The sequence below is a fragment of the Oncorhynchus keta genome, chromosome 6 (genome assembly GCF_023373465.1).
Source record: "Oncorhynchus keta strain PuntledgeMale-10-30-2019 chromosome 6, Oket_V2, whole genome shotgun sequence".
Taxonomy (NCBI): Eukaryota; Metazoa; Chordata; class Actinopteri; order Salmoniformes; family Salmonidae; genus Oncorhynchus; species Oncorhynchus keta.
Window position 1 is genome coordinate 917798 of NC_068426.1, and position 19418 is coordinate 937215.

The 19418-nt window shown below is 43.6% G+C and overlaps 1 protein-coding gene and 1 long non-coding RNA gene across 6 annotated transcripts in view; both read right to left on the reverse strand.

Moving 5' to 3' along the window:
* Positions 1 to 19418, reverse strand: part of gbe1a (glucan (1,4-alpha-), branching enzyme 1a) — a 177107-nt gene that overhangs the window by 69077 nt on the left and 88612 nt on the right. Inside the window, exons 6-7 of the mRNA XM_052520135.1 lie at positions 12791 to 12881; positions 10564 to 10773 (exon numbers count right to left, since the gene is read on the reverse strand). Of these exons, the coding sequence (XP_052376095.1) occupies positions 10564 to 10773; positions 12791 to 12881 (301 nt within the window). The remainder of the gene's footprint in view (positions 1 to 10563; positions 10774 to 12790; positions 12882 to 19418) is intronic.
* LOC127930587 (uncharacterized) lies at positions 11539 to 12758 on the reverse strand. Of its 5 annotated transcripts, none has more exons than XR_008138280.1 (4): positions 12703 to 12758; positions 12418 to 12461; positions 12000 to 12239; positions 11539 to 11843 (listed from the first exon to the last, which is right to left on the reverse strand). It is a non-coding gene; the product is annotated as an uncharacterized LOC127930587 (long non-coding RNA). The 5 variants fall into 5 exon arrangements; XR_008138278.1 differs by having other exon boundaries at positions 12418 to 12483; positions 12703 to 12736; XR_008138277.1 differs by lacking the exon at positions 12703 to 12758 and adding an exon at positions 12613 to 12646 and having other exon boundaries at positions 12418 to 12483.

A 19418-nucleotide genomic window follows, 5' to 3' on the forward strand; every position in this document is an offset into this window, starting at 1 on the left:
TTGTGTTGCTGTCCTGGGGCTCTGTGGGGTCTAATTGTGTTGCTGTCCTGGGGCTCTGTGGGGTCTAATTGTGTTGCTGTCCTGGGGCTCTGTGGGGTCTAATTGTGTTGCTGTCCTGGGGCTCTGTGGGGTCTAATTGTGTTGCTGTCCTGGGGCTATGTGGGGTCTAATTGTGTTGCTGTCCTGGGGCTATGTGGGGTCTAATTGTGTTGTTGTCCTGGGGCTCTGTGGGGTCTGTTTGTGAACAGAGCCCCAGGACCAGCTTGATTAGGGGACTCTTCTCCAGGTTCATCTCTCTGTAGGTTAACATTTTGTTATGGAAGGTTCGGGAATCGCTTCCTTTTAGGTTGTTGTAGAATTTAACGGCTCTTTTCTGGATTTTGGTAATTAGTGGGTATCGGCCTAATTCTGCAATGCATGCATTATTATGTGTTTTACGTTGTGCACAGAGGATATTTTTGCAGAATTCTGCAGAGTCTTTTATCCAACTAGCCAGTCTGCTACAGTCTATTATCCAACTAGCCAGTCTGCTACAGTCTATTATCCAACTAGCCAGTCTGCTACAGTCTATTATCCAACTAGCCAGTCTGCTACAGTCTATTATCCAACTAGCCAGTCTGCTACAGTCTATTATCCAACTAGCCAGTCTGCTACAGTCTATTATCCAACTAGCCAGTCTGCTACAGTCTGTTATCCAACTAGCCAGTCTGCTACAGTCTATTATCCAACTAGCCACTCTGCTACAGTCTTTTATCCAACTAGCCAGTCTGCTACAGTCTTTTATCCAACTAGCCAGTCTGCTACAGTCTTTTATCCAACGAGCCAGTCTGCTACAGTCTATTATCCAACTAGCCAGTCTGCTACAGTCTGTTATCCAACTAGCCACTCTGCTACAGTCTGTTATCCAACTAGCCAGTCTGCTACAGTCTGTTATCCAACTAGCCAGTCTGCTACAGTCTATTATCCAACTAGCCAGTCTGCTACAGTCTATTATCCAACTAGCCAGTCTGCTACAGTCTTTTATCCAACTAGCCAGTCTGCTACAGTCTGTTATCCAACTAGCCAGTCTGCTACAGTCTGTTATCCAACTAGCCAGTCTGCTACAGTCTATTATCCAACTAGCCAGTCTGCTACAGTCTATTATCCAACTAGCCAGTCTGCTACAGTCTATTATCCAACTAGCCAGTCTGCTACAGTCTTTTATCCAACTAGCCAGTCTGCTACAGTCTGTTATCCAACTAGCCACTCTGCTACAGTCTGTTATCCAACTAGCCACTCTGCTACAGTCTGTTATCCAACTAGCCAGTCTGCTACAGTCTATTATCCAACTAGCCACTCTGCTACAGTCTGTTATCCAACTAGCCACTCTGCTACAGTCTGTTATCCAACTAGCCAGTCTGCTACAGTCTATTATCCAACTAGCCACTCTGCTACAGTCTATTATCCAACGAGCCACTCTGCTACAGTCTGTTATCCAACTAGCCACTCTGCTACAGTCTGTTATCCAACTAGCCACTCTGCTACAGTCTATTATCCAACTAGCCAGTCTGCTACAGTCTGTTATCCAACTAGCCACTCTGCTACAGTCTGTTATCCAACTAGCCACTCTGCTACAGTCTGTTATCCAACTAGCCAGTCTGCTACAGTCTATTATCCAACTAGCCAGTCTGCTACAGTCTATTATCCAACTAGCCAGTCTGCTACAGTCTATTATCCAACTAGCCAGTCTGCTACAGTCTTTTATCCAACTAGCCAGTGTGCTACAGTCTGTTATCCAACTAGCCACTCTGCTACAGTCTGTTATCCAACTAGCCACTCTGCTACAGTCTGTTATCCAACTAGCCAGTCTGCTACAGTCTATTATCCAACTAGCCACTCTGCTACAGTCTGTTATCCAACTAGCCACTCTGCTACAGTCTGTTATCCAACTAGCCAGTCTGCTACAGTCTATTATCCAACTAGCCACTCTGCTACAGTCTGTTATCCAACTAGCCACTCTGCTACAGTCTATTATCCAACTAGCCAGTCTGCTACAGTCTATTATCCAACGAGCCACTCTGCTACAGTCTGTTATCCAACTAGCCACTCTGCTACAGTCTATTATCCAACTAGCCACTCTGCTACAGTCTATTATCCAACTAGCCAGTCTGCTACAGTCTATTATCCAACTAGCCACTCTGCTACAGTCTATTATCCAACTAGCCACTCTGCTACAGTCTGTTATCCAACTAGCCACTCTGCTACAGTCTGTTATCCAACTAGCCACTCTGCTACAGTCTTTTATCCAACTAGCCACTCTGCTACAGTCTTTTATCCAACTAGCCACTCTGCTACAGTCTTTTATCCAACTAGCCACTCTGCTAGTTGGATAACCCTCACCTAACCCTCACCCGAGATTATAACCCTCACCTAACCCCCAGGTGAGAGTTAGGTGAGGGTTATAATCCCAGGTGAGGGTTAGGTGAGGGTTATGATCCCAGGTGAGGGTTAGGTGAGGGTTATAATCCCAGGTGATGGTTATAATCCCAGGTGAGGGTTATAATCCCAGGTGAGGACATGTTGAATAATAATCACTGTATAACTAAAACACAATGTGGCCGTGAAAGTGTCAGATATGTATAAAGTTTAAATCATTTTGACTGCGCGGCGTTCAGGGGACATCCGACTCATTTTTTGTTTGCAGAGCATCATCATGTGAAAAATATCCACGTAAAACTTTGTGAAATATCGACACACGTGACATTCCAAAACCACATGGTTTCACATGTGAGAGAAAGATTAAGAGAGAGGGTGAGAGAGAGGGTGAGAGAGAGGGGTGAAAGAGAGGGGTGAAAGAGAGGGTGAGAGAAAGATGTAGAGAGAGGGTGAGAGAGAGGGTGAGAGAGGGTGAGAGAAAGATTAAGAGAGAGGGTCAGAGAGAGGGTGATTGAGAACAGAAGATATACAGATGGAGAAAGAGAGAGAAGAGCGGAAGACAGAGGAACAGAGAACGAGAGAGAGAAGAGCGGAGGACAGAGAGAACGAGAGAGAGAAGAGCGGAGGACAGAGAGAACGAGAGAGAGAAGAGCGGAGGACAGAGAGAATGAGAGAGAGAAGAGCAGGACAGAGAGAACGAGAGAGAGAGAAGAGCGGAGGACAGAGAGAACAGAGAACGAGAGAGAGAGAAGAGCGGAGGACAGAGAGAACGAGAGAGAGAAGAGCGGAGGACAGAGAGAACGAGAGAGAGAAGAGCGGAGGACAGAGGAACAGAGAACGTGAGAGAGAGAAGAGCGGAGGACAGAGAGAACGAGAGAGAGAAGAGCAGGACAGAGAGAACAGAGAACGTGAGAGAGAGAAGAGCGGAGGACAGAGAGAACGAGAGAGAGAAGAGCGGAGGACAGAGAGAACGAGAGAGAGAAGAGCGGAGGACAGAGAGAACAAGAGAGAGAAGAGCGGAGGACAGAGAGAACAAGAGAGAGAAGAGCGGAGGACAGAGAGAACAAGAGAGAGAAGAGCGGAGGACAGAGAGAACGAGAGAGAGAAGAGCGGAGGACAGAGAGAACGAGAGAGAGAAGAGCGGAGGACAGAGATAACAAGAGAGAGAAGAGCAGGACAGAGAGAACGTGAGAGAGAAGAGCAGAGGACAGAGAGAACAAGAGAGAGAAGAGCAGGACAGAGAGAACGTGAGAGAGAAGAGCGGAGGACAGAGGAACAGAACGTGAGAGTAATTGAAAGAGAAAGAGGGCATCTTTCTGCTGTCTGGAGCTTTGTCAACTGTGGAGGACACTTTAAATGAGCCTGGCGCGCACGCACACGCACAAACAGAGCGAAGGATGAAAGACCTCAAAGAGAAATCAATACATTAGAGCCACAAAGCCTAATAAACCACGCGCACACACACACGCACACACACACACACACACACACACACGCACACACACACGCACACGCACACACACACGCACACGCACACGCACGCACACACCCCCGAGTGTATCCACCCATAATTGGTCCTAGACAAACAGCCAAAAGGAAAACAATAACAAAGGCTTCAAACACAGAAAGGAAACGCCAATTAATTCAATCAAAAACGGCTCCAGATAATAAATAAATATTCATATATATATAATATACACACAGAGATAAAACATCAGAATACATGAAGCGTTTGAAACCCAGCGACTGGGGGATTGTTGTCTGTCTGTCTGTCTGTCTGTCTGTCTGTCTGTCTGTCTGGGGGATTGTTGTCTGTCTGTCTGTCTGTCTGTCTGTCTGGGGGATTGTTGTCTGTCTGTCTGTCTGTCTGTCTGGGGGATTGTTGTCTGTCTGTCTGTCTGTCTGTCTGTCTGTCTGTCTGTCTGGGGGATTGTTGTGTCTGTCTGTCTGTCTGTCTGTCTGTCTGTCTGTCTGTCTGTCTGTCTGTCTGGGGATTGTTGTGTCTGTCTGTCTGTCTGTCTGTCTGTCTGTCTGTCTGGGGATTGTTGTGTCTGTCTGTCTGTCTGTCTGTCTGTCTGTCTGTCTGTCTGTCTGGGGGATTGTTCTGTCTGTCTGTCTGTCTGTCTGTCTGTCTGTCTGTCTGTCTGTCTGGGGGATTGTTCTGTCTGTCTGTCTGTCTGTCTGTCTGTCTGTCTGTCTGTCTGTCTGTCTGTCTGGGGGATTGTTGTCTGTCTGTCTGCCTGTCTGTCTGTCTGGGGGATTGTTGTCTGTCTGCCTGTCTGTCTGTCTGGGGATTGTTGTCTGTCTGTCTGTCTGTCTGTCTGTCTGTCTGTCTGTCTGGGGGATTGTTGTGTCTGTCTGTCTGTCTGTCTGTCTGTCTGTCTGTCTGGGGGATTGTTGTGTCTGTCTGTCTGTCTGTCTGTCTGTCTGTCTGTCTGTCTGTCTGTCTGTCTGGGGATTGTTGTGTCTGTCTGTCTGTCTGTCTGTCTGTCTGGGGGATTGTTGTGTCTGTCTGTCTGTCTGTCTGTCTGTCTGTCTGTCTGTCTGTCTGTCTGGGGGATTGTTGTGTCTGTCTGTCTGTCTGGGGATTGTCTGTCTGTCTGTCTGTCTGGGGATTGTTGTCTGTCTGGGGGATTGTTGTCTGTCTGTCTGTCTGTCTGTCTGTCTGTCTGTCTGTCTGTCTGGGGATTGTTGTGTCTGTCTGTCTGTCTGTCTGGGGGATTGTTGTCTGTCTGTCTGTCTGTCTGTCTGTCTGGGGGATTGTTGTCTGTCTGTCTGCCTGTCTGTCTGGGGGATTGTTGTCTGTCTGTCTGTCTGTCTGTCTGTCTGTCTGTCTGTCTGTCTGTCTGGGGATTGTTGTCTGTCTGTCTGTCTGCCTGGGGATTGTTGTGTGTCTGTCTGTCTGTCTGTGGGGGGATTTCTGTCTGTCTGTCTGTCTGTCTGTCTGTCTGTCTGTCTGTCTGTCTGTCTGTCTGTCTGTCTGTCTGTCTGTGGGATTGTTGTGTGTCTGTCTGTCTGTCTGTCTGTCTGTCTGTCTGTCTGTGGGATTGTTGTGTGTCTGTCTGTCTGTCTGTCTGTCTGTCTGTCTGTCTGTCTGTCTGTCTGTGGGATTGTTGTGTGTCTGTCTGTCTGTCTGTGGGATTGTTGTGTGTCTGTCTGTCTGTCTGTGGGATTGTTTGTGTCTGTCTGTCTGTCTGTCTGTCTGTGGGATTGTTGTTTGTCTGTCTGTCTGTCTGTCTGTCTGTCTGTCTGTGGGATTGTTGTTGTCTGTCTGTCTGTCTGTCTGTCTGTCTGTCTGTCTGTCTGTCTGTCTGTCTGTGGGATTGTTGTGTGTCTGTCTGTCTGTCTGTCTGTCTGTCTGTGTTGTGTGTCTGTCTGTCTCTGTCTGTCTGTGGGATTGTTGTCTGTCTGTCTGTCTGTCTGTCTGTCTGTCTGTCTGTGGGATTGTTGTGTGTCTGTCTGTCTGTCTGTCTGTCTGTCTGTCTGTCTGTCTGTCTGTCTGTGGGATTGTTGTGTGTCTGTCTGTCTGTCTCTGTCTGTCTGTGGGATTGTTGTCTGTCTGTCTGTCTGTCTGTCTGTCTGTCTGTCTGTCTGTCTGTCTGTCTGTGGGATTGTTGTGTGTCTGTCTGTCTGTCTGTCTGTCTGTCTGTGTTGTGTGTCTGTCTGTCTGTCTCTGTCTGTCTGTGGGATTGTTGTCTGTCTGTCTGTCTGTCTGTCTGTCTGTCTGTCTGTGGGATTGTTGTCTGTCTGTCTGTCTGTCTGTCTGTCTGTCTGTCTGTGGGATTGTTGTGTGTCTGTCTGTCTGTCTGTGGGATTGTTGTGTGTCTGTCTGTCTGTCTGTGGGATTGTCTGTCTGTCTGTCTGTCTGTCTGTCTGTCTGTCTGTCTGTCTGTCTGTCTGTCTGTCTGGGGGATTGTTGTGTGGTAATGAATGGTTCAGATGTGTGTGTGTGTGTGTGTCTGGGGGATTGTTGTGTGGTAATGAATGGTTGAGAAGATGTGTGTAAGTGTGTGTCTGGGGGATTGTTGTACATCTAAATGGTCCAGACACATCGTTTGGAACAAACAGGGATTTACATACTTAACCCTAAAAAAAACGGCAAGATGGTTGATATTTTTTACACACATTATAAATGGGGGCGAACATAGTCTCTGTCCAATAGAGACACTTTCATTTGAAACTTTTTCACACATTTAGTCAAATTTGATGTTTCACCGATGATTACATCCATAGTTATCCATCCATAGTTATCCATCCATAGTTATCCATCCATAGTTATCCATCCATAGTTATCCATCCATAGTTATCCATCCATAGTTATCCATCCATAGTTATCCATCCATAGTTATCCATCCATAGTTATCCATCCATAGTTATCCATCCATAGTTATCCATTTCTTTATTCATTCAAAAGTGTTGTGTTTCTGTGATACTCGAGACTGAGAAAATAGAAATTAGCGATTTAGCTAATATGACGTGCCAGTACAACCTACAATGACCTCAGGTATGGGACTATAATTGATATGGGCTCTGGTATGAAACTATAATTGATATGGGCTCTGGTATGGGACTATAATTGATATGGGTTCTGGTATGGGACTATAATTGATATGGGTTCTGGTATGGGACTATAATTGATATGGGTTCTGGTATGGGACTATAATTGATATGGGTTCTGGTATGGGACTATAATTGATATGGGTTCTGGTATGGGACTATAATTGATATGGGCTCTGGTATGGGACTATAATTGATATGGGCTCTGGTATGGGACTATAATTGATATGGGCTCTGGTATGGGACTATAATTGATATGGGCTCAGGTATGGGACTATAATTGATATGGGACTATAATTGATATGGGCTCTGGTAGGGGACTATAATTGATATGGGCTCTGGTATGGGACTATAATTGATATGGGCTCTGGTATGGGACTATAATTGATATGGGCTCTGGTATGGGACTATAATTGATATGGGCTCTGGTATGGGACTATAATTGATATGGGCTCTGGTATGGGACTATAATTGATATGGGCTCTGGTATGGGACTATAATTGATTTGGGCTCTGGTATGGGACTATAATTGATATGGGCTCTGGTATGGGACTATAATTGATATGGGTTTGGGTATGGGACTATAATTGATTTGGGCTCTGGTATGGGACTATAATTGATATGGGTTTAGGTATGGGACTATAATTGATATGGGTTCAGGTATGGGACTATAATTGATATGGGTTCAGGTATGGGACTATAATTGATATGGGCTCTAGTATGGGACTATAATTGGTATGGGCTCTGGTATGGGACTATAATTGATATGGGCTCTAGTATGGGACTATAATTGATATGGGCTCTGGTATAGGACTATAATTGATATGGGCTCTAGTATGGGACTATAATTGATATGGCTCTAGTATGGGACTATAATTGATATGGCCTCTGGTATGGGACTATAATTGATATGGGCTCTAGTATGGTACTATAATTGATATGGGCTCTGGTATGGGACTATAATTGATATGGGCTCTGGTATGGGACTATAATTGATATGGGTTCTGGTATGGGACTATAATTGATATGGGTTCTGGTATGGGACTATAATTGATCTGGGCTCTGGTATGGGACTATAATTGATATGGGCTCTGGTATGGGACTATCATTGATATGGGATCTGGTATGGGACTATCATTGATATGGGCTCTGGTATGGGACTATCATTGATATGGGCTCTGGTATGGGACTATAATTGATATGGGCTCTGGTATGGGACTATCATTGATATGGGCTCTGGTATGGGACTATCATTGATATGGGCTCTGGTATGGGACTATAATTGATATGGGCTCTGGTATGGGACTATAATTGATATGGGCTCTAGTATGGGACTATAATTGATATGGTAGATATAGGTATGTTTATAATGAATACCAGTCCATCACAGAGACTGGAGGTCTGTTTATAATGAATACCAGTCCATCACAGAGACTGGAGGTCTGTTTATAATGAATACCAGTCCAACACAGAGACTGGAGGTCTGTTTATAATGAATACCAGTCCAACACAGAGACTGGAGGTCTGTTTATAATGAATACCAGTCCAACACAGAGACTGGAGGTCTGTTTATAATGAATACCAGTCCATCACAGAGACTGGAGGTCTGTTTATAATGAATACCAGTCCATCACACAGACTGGATACGTAACTTTGTGTCTGAGTGTGCGTGTTTGAGTGTAGGTAACTTTGTGTCTGAGTGTAGGTAACTTTGTGTCTGAGTGTACGTAACTTTGTGTCTGAGTGTACGTAACTTTGTGTCTGAGTGTACGTAACTTTGTGTCTGAGTGTACGTAACTTTGTGTCTGAGTGTAGGTAACGTAGGTAACTTTGTGTCTGAGTGTAGGTAACTTTGTGTCTGAGTGTAGGTAACTTTGTGTCTGAGTGTAGGTAACTTTGTGTCTGAGTGTAGGTAACTTTGTGTCTGAGTGTAGGTAACTTTGAGTCTGAGTGTAGGTAACTTTGAGTCTGAGTGTAGGTAACTTTGTGTCTGAGTGTGTACGTAACTTTGTGTCTGAGTGTGTACGTAACTTTGTGTCTGAGTGTAGGTAACTTTGTCTGAGTGTGTAGGTAACTTTGTGTCTGAGTGTAGGTAACTTTGTGTCTGAGTGTGTACGTAACTTTGTGTCTGAGTGTGTACGTAACTTTGTGTCTGAGTGTGTACGTAACTTTGTGTCTGAGTGTGTACGTAACTTTGTGTCTGAGTGTAGGTAACTTTGTCTGAGTGTGTAGGTAACTTTGTGTCTGAGTGTAGGTAACTTTGTGTCTGAGTGTAGGTAACTTTGTGTCTGAGTGCGTAGGTAACTTTGTGTCTGAGTGCGTAGGTAACTTTGTGTCTGAGTGCGTAGGTAACTTTGTGTCTGAGTGCGTAGGTAACTTTGTGTCTGAGTGCGTAGGTAACTTTGTGTCTGAGTGTGTACGTAACTTTGTGTCTGAGTGTGTAGGTAACTTTGTAGGTAACTTTGTGTCTGAGTGTAGGTAACTTTGTGTCTGAGTGTGTACGTAACTTTGTGTCCGAGTGTGTAGGTAACTTTGTGTCCGAGTGTGTGTAGGTAACTTTGTGTCTGAGTGTAGGTAACTTTGTGTCTGAGTGTGTAGGTAACTTTGTGTCTGAGTGTAGGTAACTTTGTGTCTGAGTGTAGGTAACTTTGTGTCTGAGTGTAGGTAACTTTGTGTCTGAGTGTAGGTAACTTTGTGTCTGAGTGTAGGTAACTTTGTGTCTGAGTGTGTGTCTGAGTGTAGGTAACTTTGTGTCTGAGTGTAGGTAACTTTGTGTCTGAGTAACTTTGTGTCTGAGTGTAGGTAACTTTGTGTCTGAGTGTAGGTAACTTTGTGTCTGAGTGTAGGTAACTTTGTGTCTGAGTGTAGGTAACTTTGTGTCTGAGTGTAGGTAACTTTGTGTCTGAGTGTAGGTAACTTTGTGTCTGAGTGTAGGTAACTTTGTGTCTGAGTAACTTTGTGTCTGAGTGTAGGTAACTTTGTGTCTGAGTGTAGGTAACTTTGTGTCTGAGTGTAGGTAACTTTGTGTCTGAGTGTAGGTAACTTTGTGTCTGAGTGTAGGTAACTTTGTGTCTGAGTGTAGGTAACTTTGTGTCTGAGTGTAGGTAACTTTGTGTCTGAGTAACTTTGTGTCTGAGTGTAGGTAACTTTGTGTCTGAGTGTAGGTAACTTTGTGTCTGAGTGTAGGTAACTTTGTGTCTGAGTGTAGGTAACTTTGTGTCTGAGTGTAGGTAACTTTGTGTCTGAGTAACTTTGTGTCTGAGTGCGTAGGTAACTTTGTGTCTGAGTGTAGGTAACTTTGTGTCTGAGTGTAGGTAACTTTGTGTCTGAGTGTAGGTAACTTTGTGTCTGAGTGTAGGTAACTTTGTGTCTGAGTGTAGGTAACTTTGTGTCTGAGTGTAGGTAACTTTGTGTCTGAGTGTAGGTAACTTTGTGTCTGAGTGCAGGCAACTTTGTGTCTGAGTGCAGGTAACTTTGTGTCTGAGTAACTTTGTGTCTGAGTAACTTTGTGTCTGAGTGCGTAGGTAACTTTGTGTCTGAGTGCGTAGGTAACTTTGTGTCTGAGTGCGTACGCGACGTGCGTTTCCGTACCTCTGGTAGTTGAAGAGGCGTGAGCCCCACTGTGGATGGTGTCCCCGAGGCCCAGAGTGGAAGAAGCAGGAGTCTGTCCCGTCAAACTTATTCAGCCCATCAGCCGTGTTACTGGAGGCGTGGCTATGTACCACATCCAATAGGACGGTGATCCCCAAAGAGTGGGCGGTGTCCACCAACCTCTTCAGGTCCTCAGGGTTGCCGAACCGACTGGAGAGAGGCGTGGGGGCGATGGAGAGACGGGGGAGAGGAAGAGGGAGGCGCGGACGGACGGACGGACAGGGGGGTACAAGGGTAAACATTAGTAAAGAACATATTGTTTTGTTGAAAGCATCTTCAGATCATGGAGAGAGAAAGAGAGTTATGTTTTATGAGTCGTGTGTATGGGACACGTATGTCCAATGAAATGCTCACTAGCAGGTTCCTTCTCCACAATGAAACAACATTTAGAAACTTACAGTAAATGGCAGTAGAACAGAATAAACCTTTGAGGAAGGAAAGAGAAACAGAAAACGTACATTTCAAATTCTCCAGTTCTACAGCACAGCCCTGCTTTGACCAATCAATTCTCCTCCCGCCGCACAGGGGACTCGCGCTGCCCGCACAGGGGACTCGCGCTGCCCGCACAGGGGACTCGCGCTGCCCGCACAGGGGACTCGCGCTGCCCGCACACAGGGGACTCGCGCTGCCCGCACACAGGGGACTCGCGCTGCCCGCACAGGGGACTCGCGCTGCCCGCACAGGGGACTCGCGCTGCGTGTGTGGCTCTAAGGTTGTGTGTGTGTTACCTGGAGGTTGTGTGTGTGTTACCTGGAGGTTGTGTGTGTGTTACCTGGAGGTTGTGTGTGTGTTACCTGGAGGTTGTGTGTGTGTTACCTGGAGGTTGTGTGTGTGTTACCTGGAGGTTGTGTGTGTGTTACCTGGAGGTTGTGTGTGTGTGTGTTACCTGGAGGTTGTGTGTGTGTGTGTTACCTGGAGGTTGTGTGTGTGTTACCTGGAGGTTGTGTGTGTGTTACCTGGAGGTTGTGTGTGTGTTACCTGGAGGTTGTGTGTGTGTTACCTGGAGGCTGTGTGTGTGTTACCTGGAGGCTGTGTGTGTGTTACCTGGAGGTTGTGTGTGTGTTACCTGGAGGTTGTGTGTGTGTTACCTGGAGGTTGTGTGTGTGTTACCTGGAGGTTGTGTGTGTGTTACCTGGAGGTTGTGTGTGTGTTACCTGGAGGTTGTGTGTGTGTTACCTGGAGGTTGTGTGTGTGTTACCTGGAGGTTGTGTGTGTGTTACCTGGAGGTTGTGTGTGTGTGTTACCTGGAGGTTGTGTGTGTGTTACCTGGAGGCTGTGTGTGTGTTACCTGGAGGTTGTGTGTGTGTTACCTGGAGGTTGTGTGTGTGTTACCTGGAGGTTGTGTGTGTGTTACCTGGAGGCTGTGTGTGTGTTACCTGGAGGCTGTGTGTGTGTTACCTGGAGGCTGTGTGTGTGTTACCTGGAGGCTGTGTGTGTTACCTGGAGGCTGTGTGTGTGTTACCTGGAGGTTGTGTGTGTGTTACCTGGAGGTTGTGTGTGTGTTACCTGGAGGTTGTGTGTGTGTTACCTGGAGGTTGTGTGTGTGTTACCTGGAGGTTGTGTGTGTGTTACCTGGAGGTTGTGTGTGTGTTACCTGGAGGCTGTGTGTGTGTTACCTGGAGGTTGTGTGTGTTACCTGGAGGTTGTTTGTGTGTTACCTGGAGGTTGTTTGTGTGTTACCTGGAGGTTGTGTGTGTGTGTTACCTGGAGGTTGTGTGTGTGTGTTACCTGGAGGTTGTGTGTGTGTTACCTGGAGGCTGTGTGTGTGTTACCTGGAGGTTGTGTGTGTGTTACCTGGAGGCTGTGTGTGTGTTACCTGGAGGCTGTGTGTGTGTTACCTGGAGGTTGTGTGTGTGTTACCTGGAGGTGTGTGTGTGTTACCTGGAGGCTGTGTGTGTGTTACCTGGAGGTTGTGTGTGTGTTACCTGGAGGTTGTGTGTGTGTTACCTGGAGGTTGTGTGTGTGTTACCTGGAGGCTGTGTGTGTTACCTGGAGGTTGTGTGTGTGTTACCTGGAGGTTGTGTGTGTGTTACCTGGAGGTTGTGTGTGTGTTACCTGGAGGTTGTGTGTGTGTGTTACCTGGAGGTTGTGTGTGTGTTACCTGGAGGTTGTGTGTGTGTTACCTGGAGGTTGTGTGTGTGTTACCTGGAGGTTGTGTGTGTGTTACCTGGAGGCAGCGAAGAAGTTGGTGACCTGGTATCCAAAGCTGCCGTAGTACGCATGCTCCATGATGGCCATCAACTGGACACAGTTATAACCTGACAGAGACATTATAACCAGTTATAACCTGACATAGACATACCTAGTTATAACCTGACATAGACATTATAACCAGTTATAACCTGACAGAGACATTACAACCAGTTATAACCTGACAGACATTACAACCAGTTATAACCTGACAGACATTATAACCAGTTATAACCTGACAGAGACATTACAACCAGTTATAACCTGACAGAGACATTACAACCAGTTATAACCTGACATAGACATTATAACCAGTTATAACCTGACAGACATTACAACCAGTTATAACCTGACAGACATTATAACCAGTTATAACCTGACAGACATTACAACCAGTTATAACCTGACAGAGACATTACAACCAGTTATAATAATAATAATAATATATGCCATTTAGCAGACACTTTTATCCAAAGCGACTTACAGTCATGTGTGCATACATTCTATGTATGGGTGGTCCCGGGGATCGAACCCACTACCCTGGCATTACAAGCGCCATGCTCTACCAACTGAGCTACAGAAGGACCACAGTTATAACCTGACAGAGACATTACAACCAGTTATAACCTGACAGAGACATTACAACCAGTTATAACCTGACAGAGACATTACAACCAGTTATAACCTGACAGAGACATTACAACCAGTTATAACCTGACAGACATTACAACCAGTTATAACCTGACAGAGACATTACAACCAGTTATAACCTGACAAAGACATAACTAGTTATAACCTGACAAAGACATAACTAGTTATAACCTGACAAAGACATAACTAGTTATAACCTGACAAAGACATAACTAGTTATAACCTGACAAAGACATAACTAGTTATAACCTGACAAAGACATAACTAGTTATAACCTGACAAAGACATAACTAGTTATAACCTGACAAAGACATAACTAGTTATAACCTGACAAAGACATAACTAGTTATAACCTGACAGACATTATAACCAGACAGACATTATAACCAGTTATAACCTGACAGACATTATAACCGGTCATAATTCAGATGTAAATTGAATGGAGAAGGTGTATTGTGGGGTATTCACAGAGTGTTTGTAGATGAAATACCTCCCTACTCTAAGAACAGCACAGCAGCTGTGGGATTTAGACAGGGCTGAGATAAGAGGCTAAACAGAGATGGGGTTTCCAAGTGTTGCAGCATGACCATCCTTACCCCTGCAGCGCTCACGCAGATAGGAGAGAGAGAGGGGAGGCTGAAGAAGAAAGGAGGAGAGAGAGAGAAAGCATCCCTTGCTGACATTTATTCGTCCAAGGGTGGACTCCCTACCAAGTTCCTGGGGGCTCAGCTGTGCTCCAACGCCGTGTGTGAGCACGCTCTGTATGGGGTCGTCTAAGACCCTGCTGTGAGCTCCTCTAACAGGTCAACACTACCAGAGCTTAGCTCACATCAGACAGACAGAGACAGACAGACAGAGCGATAGAGAGACAGAGAGACAGAGAGACAGAGAGACAGAGAGACAGAGAGACAGAGAGACAGAGAGACAGAGAGACAGAGAGACAGAGAGACAGAGAGACAGAGAGAGAGAGAGACAGAGAGACAGAGAGACAGAGAGACAGAGAGACAGAGAGACAGAGAGACAGAGAGACAGAGAGACAGAGAGACAGAGAGACAGAGACAGAGACAGAGAGAGACAGAGACAGAGACAGAGACAGAGACAGAGACAGAGACAGAGACAGAGACAGAGACAGAGACAGAGACAGAGACAGAGACAGAGAGAGAGAGAGAGAGAGAGAGAGACAGAGACAGAGACAGAGACAGAGACAGAGACAGAGACAGAGACAGAGAGAGAGAGAGAGAGAGAGAGAGAGAGAGACAGAGACAGAGATAGAGAGAGACAGACAGAGACAGAGAGAGAGAGAGACAGACAGAGACAGAGACAGAGATAGAGAGAGACAGACAGAGACAGAGAGAGACAGACAGAGACAGAGAGACAGACAGTGTGTTTTTTAGTATTAAGTATTAAAACCTGTTAGGGATCAAGCGAATTTTCGCAGCTTTTTGTTAAAAATCACGCAACATTTCAAAGTCCTGCTACTCATGCCAGGAATAGAGTAAATGCAAATGATAAGTATGTGTGTATAGAAAACACTCTGAAGTCTCTAAAACTGGTTAAATCGTGTCTGTGGCTATAACATAACGTGTTTAGGAGTAAAAATACCTCAAAAAACTGTTCTCCAAAAACACAAAAAATATATTAATCCGCCTGTCAATGTATTGTTTAAGGCGACTGCAAATAAATGAGGATGCCCTGTAAACGCCTACAGCTTCCACACGATGTCGCCAGTACTGGCATTTCCAGTCTGCTTAATCGTTGGTTGTATGACGTTTTGGCTCTTCCTGTTTTAGTCTCTCCACAGGATGTTGTGAAAATGGAAATCATGGACGGTGATTTCAAGACTTGCTGCTATCGAATACAGATCGCCCCGTGATCAATACAGATCGCCCCGTGATCAATACAGATCGCCCCGTGATCAATACAGATCGCCCCGTGATCAATACAGATCGCCCCGTGATCAATACAGATTGCCCCGTGATCAATTGTATAGATTATTAACGTTTATTAATACCTAAAGTTGGTTTAGAAAAGTAGTTTGAAGTGATTTGTAAAAGTTTATAGGCAACTTTTGTAATTTTAAAAAGTGACGTTGCGTCTTGTAAAATGGAATATTCCTGGATCAGACCGGTCTAAGGAAAACGACATTTTGGCTATACAATGACGGATTTAATCGGGAAAAAGACCCAATTGTGATGTTTATGGGATATATAGGAGTGCCAAGAAAGAAGCCTGTCAAAGTTAATGAATGTTTTATATTTTATTTCTGCGTTTTGGGTAGCGCCGGCTACCGCAAAATCTGTTGTTTTAGGTGACGTTCCAGTATTTTGGGGGGTGCATGCTATCAGATAATAGCTTCTCATGCTTTCGCCGAAAAGCATTTTACAAATCTGACTCGGTGGCTAGATTCACAACGAGTGTAGCTTTAATTCAGTACCTTGCATGTGTGTTTTCATGAAAGTTTAAGTTTTATCAAAAACTATAGGTGGCGCTCTTGAAATGTCCGCTGATTTGGTCCCCGACAGCGGAACCAAATCCCTAACAAGTTTTAAGTATTAACATAAAATGGCACACTGCCTTTTCAGAAATTGAACAACAAAACATGTCATTCTTAAATACATTTTTTTTTAAATCATTTTTTTTTGTAAGTATTATTTCATCAACAAGAAATAATTTCCCTCCATAAAACATACCGCTCCTTCATAAACCGACTTCTCCTCAAACAATGGGAGGTCTTTAACAGCAGAGAAAACATAAACCGACCAATGGGAGGCCTTTAACAGCAGAGAAAACATAAACCGACCAATGGGAGGCCTTTAACAGCAGAGAAAACCTCAAAATCTGCTTTTATGGTCCCTTTTTACTAATCCTTTAAAAAAACACATCTTACATCATTACCATATTCCCTGTCTATCTTATTTTTCCTACTCAGAAAAATGGACATCTTAGCTTATCCCCCAAAAAATACAATTTAACAGTTGCCATTTTCCTTTCTGTTGCTTACTGTATTGAAACCCCAAAATATAAACAGTGTTATTGAAAATCTCCCCTACAGCTGTAAACAAAGACTCTAGTATTTCAAAAATAGTTTTTATCCCTAAAACAGTGAAATAGTTTCTCTTATATTACAAAAACGCCCATCTCCAACATCAAACAATGCCACTTCATATGTTTACACATACTGTACTCTATACACACCCTACATTACTCATATGTATATACTGTACTCTATACACACCCTACATTACTCATATGTATATACTGTACTCTATACACACCCTACATTACTCATATGTATATACTGTACTCTATACACACCCTACATTACTCATATGTATATACTGTACTCTATACACACCCTACATTACTCATATGTATATACTGTACTCTATACACACCCTACATTACTCATATGTATATACTGTACTCTATACACACCCTACATTACTCATATGTATATACTGTACTCTATACACACCCTACATTACTCATATGTATATACTGTACTCTATACACACCCTACATTACTCATATGTATATACTGTACTCTATACACACCCTACATTACTCATATGTATATACTGTACTCTATACACACCCTACATTACTCATATGTATATACTGTACTCTATACACACCCTACATTACTCATATGTATATACTGTACTCTATACACACCCTACATTACTCATATGTATATACTGTACTCTATACACACCCTACATTACTCATATGTATATACTGTACTCTATACACACCCTACATTACTCATATGTATATACTGTACTCTATACACACCCTACATTACTCATATGTATATACTGTACTCTATACACACCCTACATTACTCATATGTATATACTGTACTCTATACACACCCTACATTACTCATATGTATATACTGTACTCTATACACACCCTACATTACTCATATGTATATACTGTACTCTATACACACCCTACATTACTCATATGTATATACTGTACTCTATACACACCCTACATTACTCATATGTATATACTGTACTCTATACACACCCTACATTACTCATATGTATATACTGTACTCTATACACATCCTACATTACTCATATGTATATACTGTACTCTATACACACCCTACATTACTCATATGTATATACTGTACTCTATACACACCCTACATTACTCATATGTATATACTGTACTCTATACACATCCTACATTACTCATATGTATATACTGTACTCTATACACATCCTACATTACTCATATGTATATACTGTACTCTATACACACCCTACATTACTCATATGTATATACTGTACTCTATACACACCCTACATTACTCATATGTATATACTGTACTCTATACACATCCTACATTACTCATATGTATATACTGTACTCTATACACATCCTACATTACTCATATGTATATACTGTACTCTACACACACCCTACATTACTCATATGTATATACTGTACTCTACACACACCCTACATTACTCATATGTATATACTGTACTCTACACACACCCTACATTACTCATATGTATATACTGTACTCTATACACACCCTACATTACTCATATGTATATACTGTACTCTATACACACCCTACATTTACTCATATGTATATACTGTACTCTATACACACCCTACATTTACTCATATGTATATACTGTACTCTATACACATCCTACATTACTCATATGTATATACTGTACTCTATACACATCCTACATTTACTCATATGTATATACTGTACTCTATACACATCCTACATTACTCATATGTATATACTGTACTCTATACACATCCTACATCGCATTAACATCTGCTAACCATGTGTATGTGACCAATAACATCTGCTAACCATGTGACCAATAACATCTGCTAACCATGTGACCAATAACATCTGCTAACCATGTGACCAATAACATCTGCTAACCATGTGACCAATAACATCTGCTAACCATGTGACCAATAACATCTGCTAACCATGTGACCAATAACATCTGCTAACCATGTGACCAATAACATCTGCTAACCATGTGACCAATAACATCTGCTAACCACGTGACCAATAACATCTGCTAACCACGTGACCAATAACATCTGCTAACCACGTGACCAATAACATCTGCTAACCACGTGACCAATAACATCTGCTAACCACGTGACCAATAACATCTGCTAACCACGTGACCAATAACATCTGCTAACCATGTGACCAATAACATCTGCTAACCATGTGACCAATAACATCTGCTAACCATGTGACCAATAACATCTGCTAACCATGTGTATGTGACCAATAACATCTGCTAACCATGTGTATGTGACCAATAACATCTGCTAACCATGTGACCAATAACATCTGCTAACCATGTGTATGTGACCAATAACATCTGCTAACCATGTGACCAATAACATCTGCTAACCATGTGACCAATAACATCTGCTAACCATGTGACCAATAACATCTGCTAACCATGTGACCAATAACATCTGCTAACCATGTGTATTTGACCCAAAAAATTGGATTTGATTCTGAATTAATGACATAAACAAAAGCATTAACCGCAATGATGCCATACATATCACCAGTCCCCTGTACAGTGTTCTCCATGCTGGCTTTACCTTGTCATCAACACCCTCCATTACATATCACCAGTCCCCTGTACAGTGTTCTCCATGCTGGCTTTACCTTGTCATCAACACCCTCCATTACATATCACCAGTCCCCTGTACAGTGTTCTCCATGCTGGCTTTACCTTGTCATCAACACCCTCCATTACATATCACCCTGTACAGTGTTCTCCATGCTGGCTTTACCTTGTCATCAACACCCTCCATTACATATCACCAGTCCCCTGTACAGTGTTCTCCATGCTGGCTTTACCTTGTCATCAACACCCTCCATTACATATCACCAGTCCCCTGTACAGTGTTCTCCATGCTGGCTTTACCTT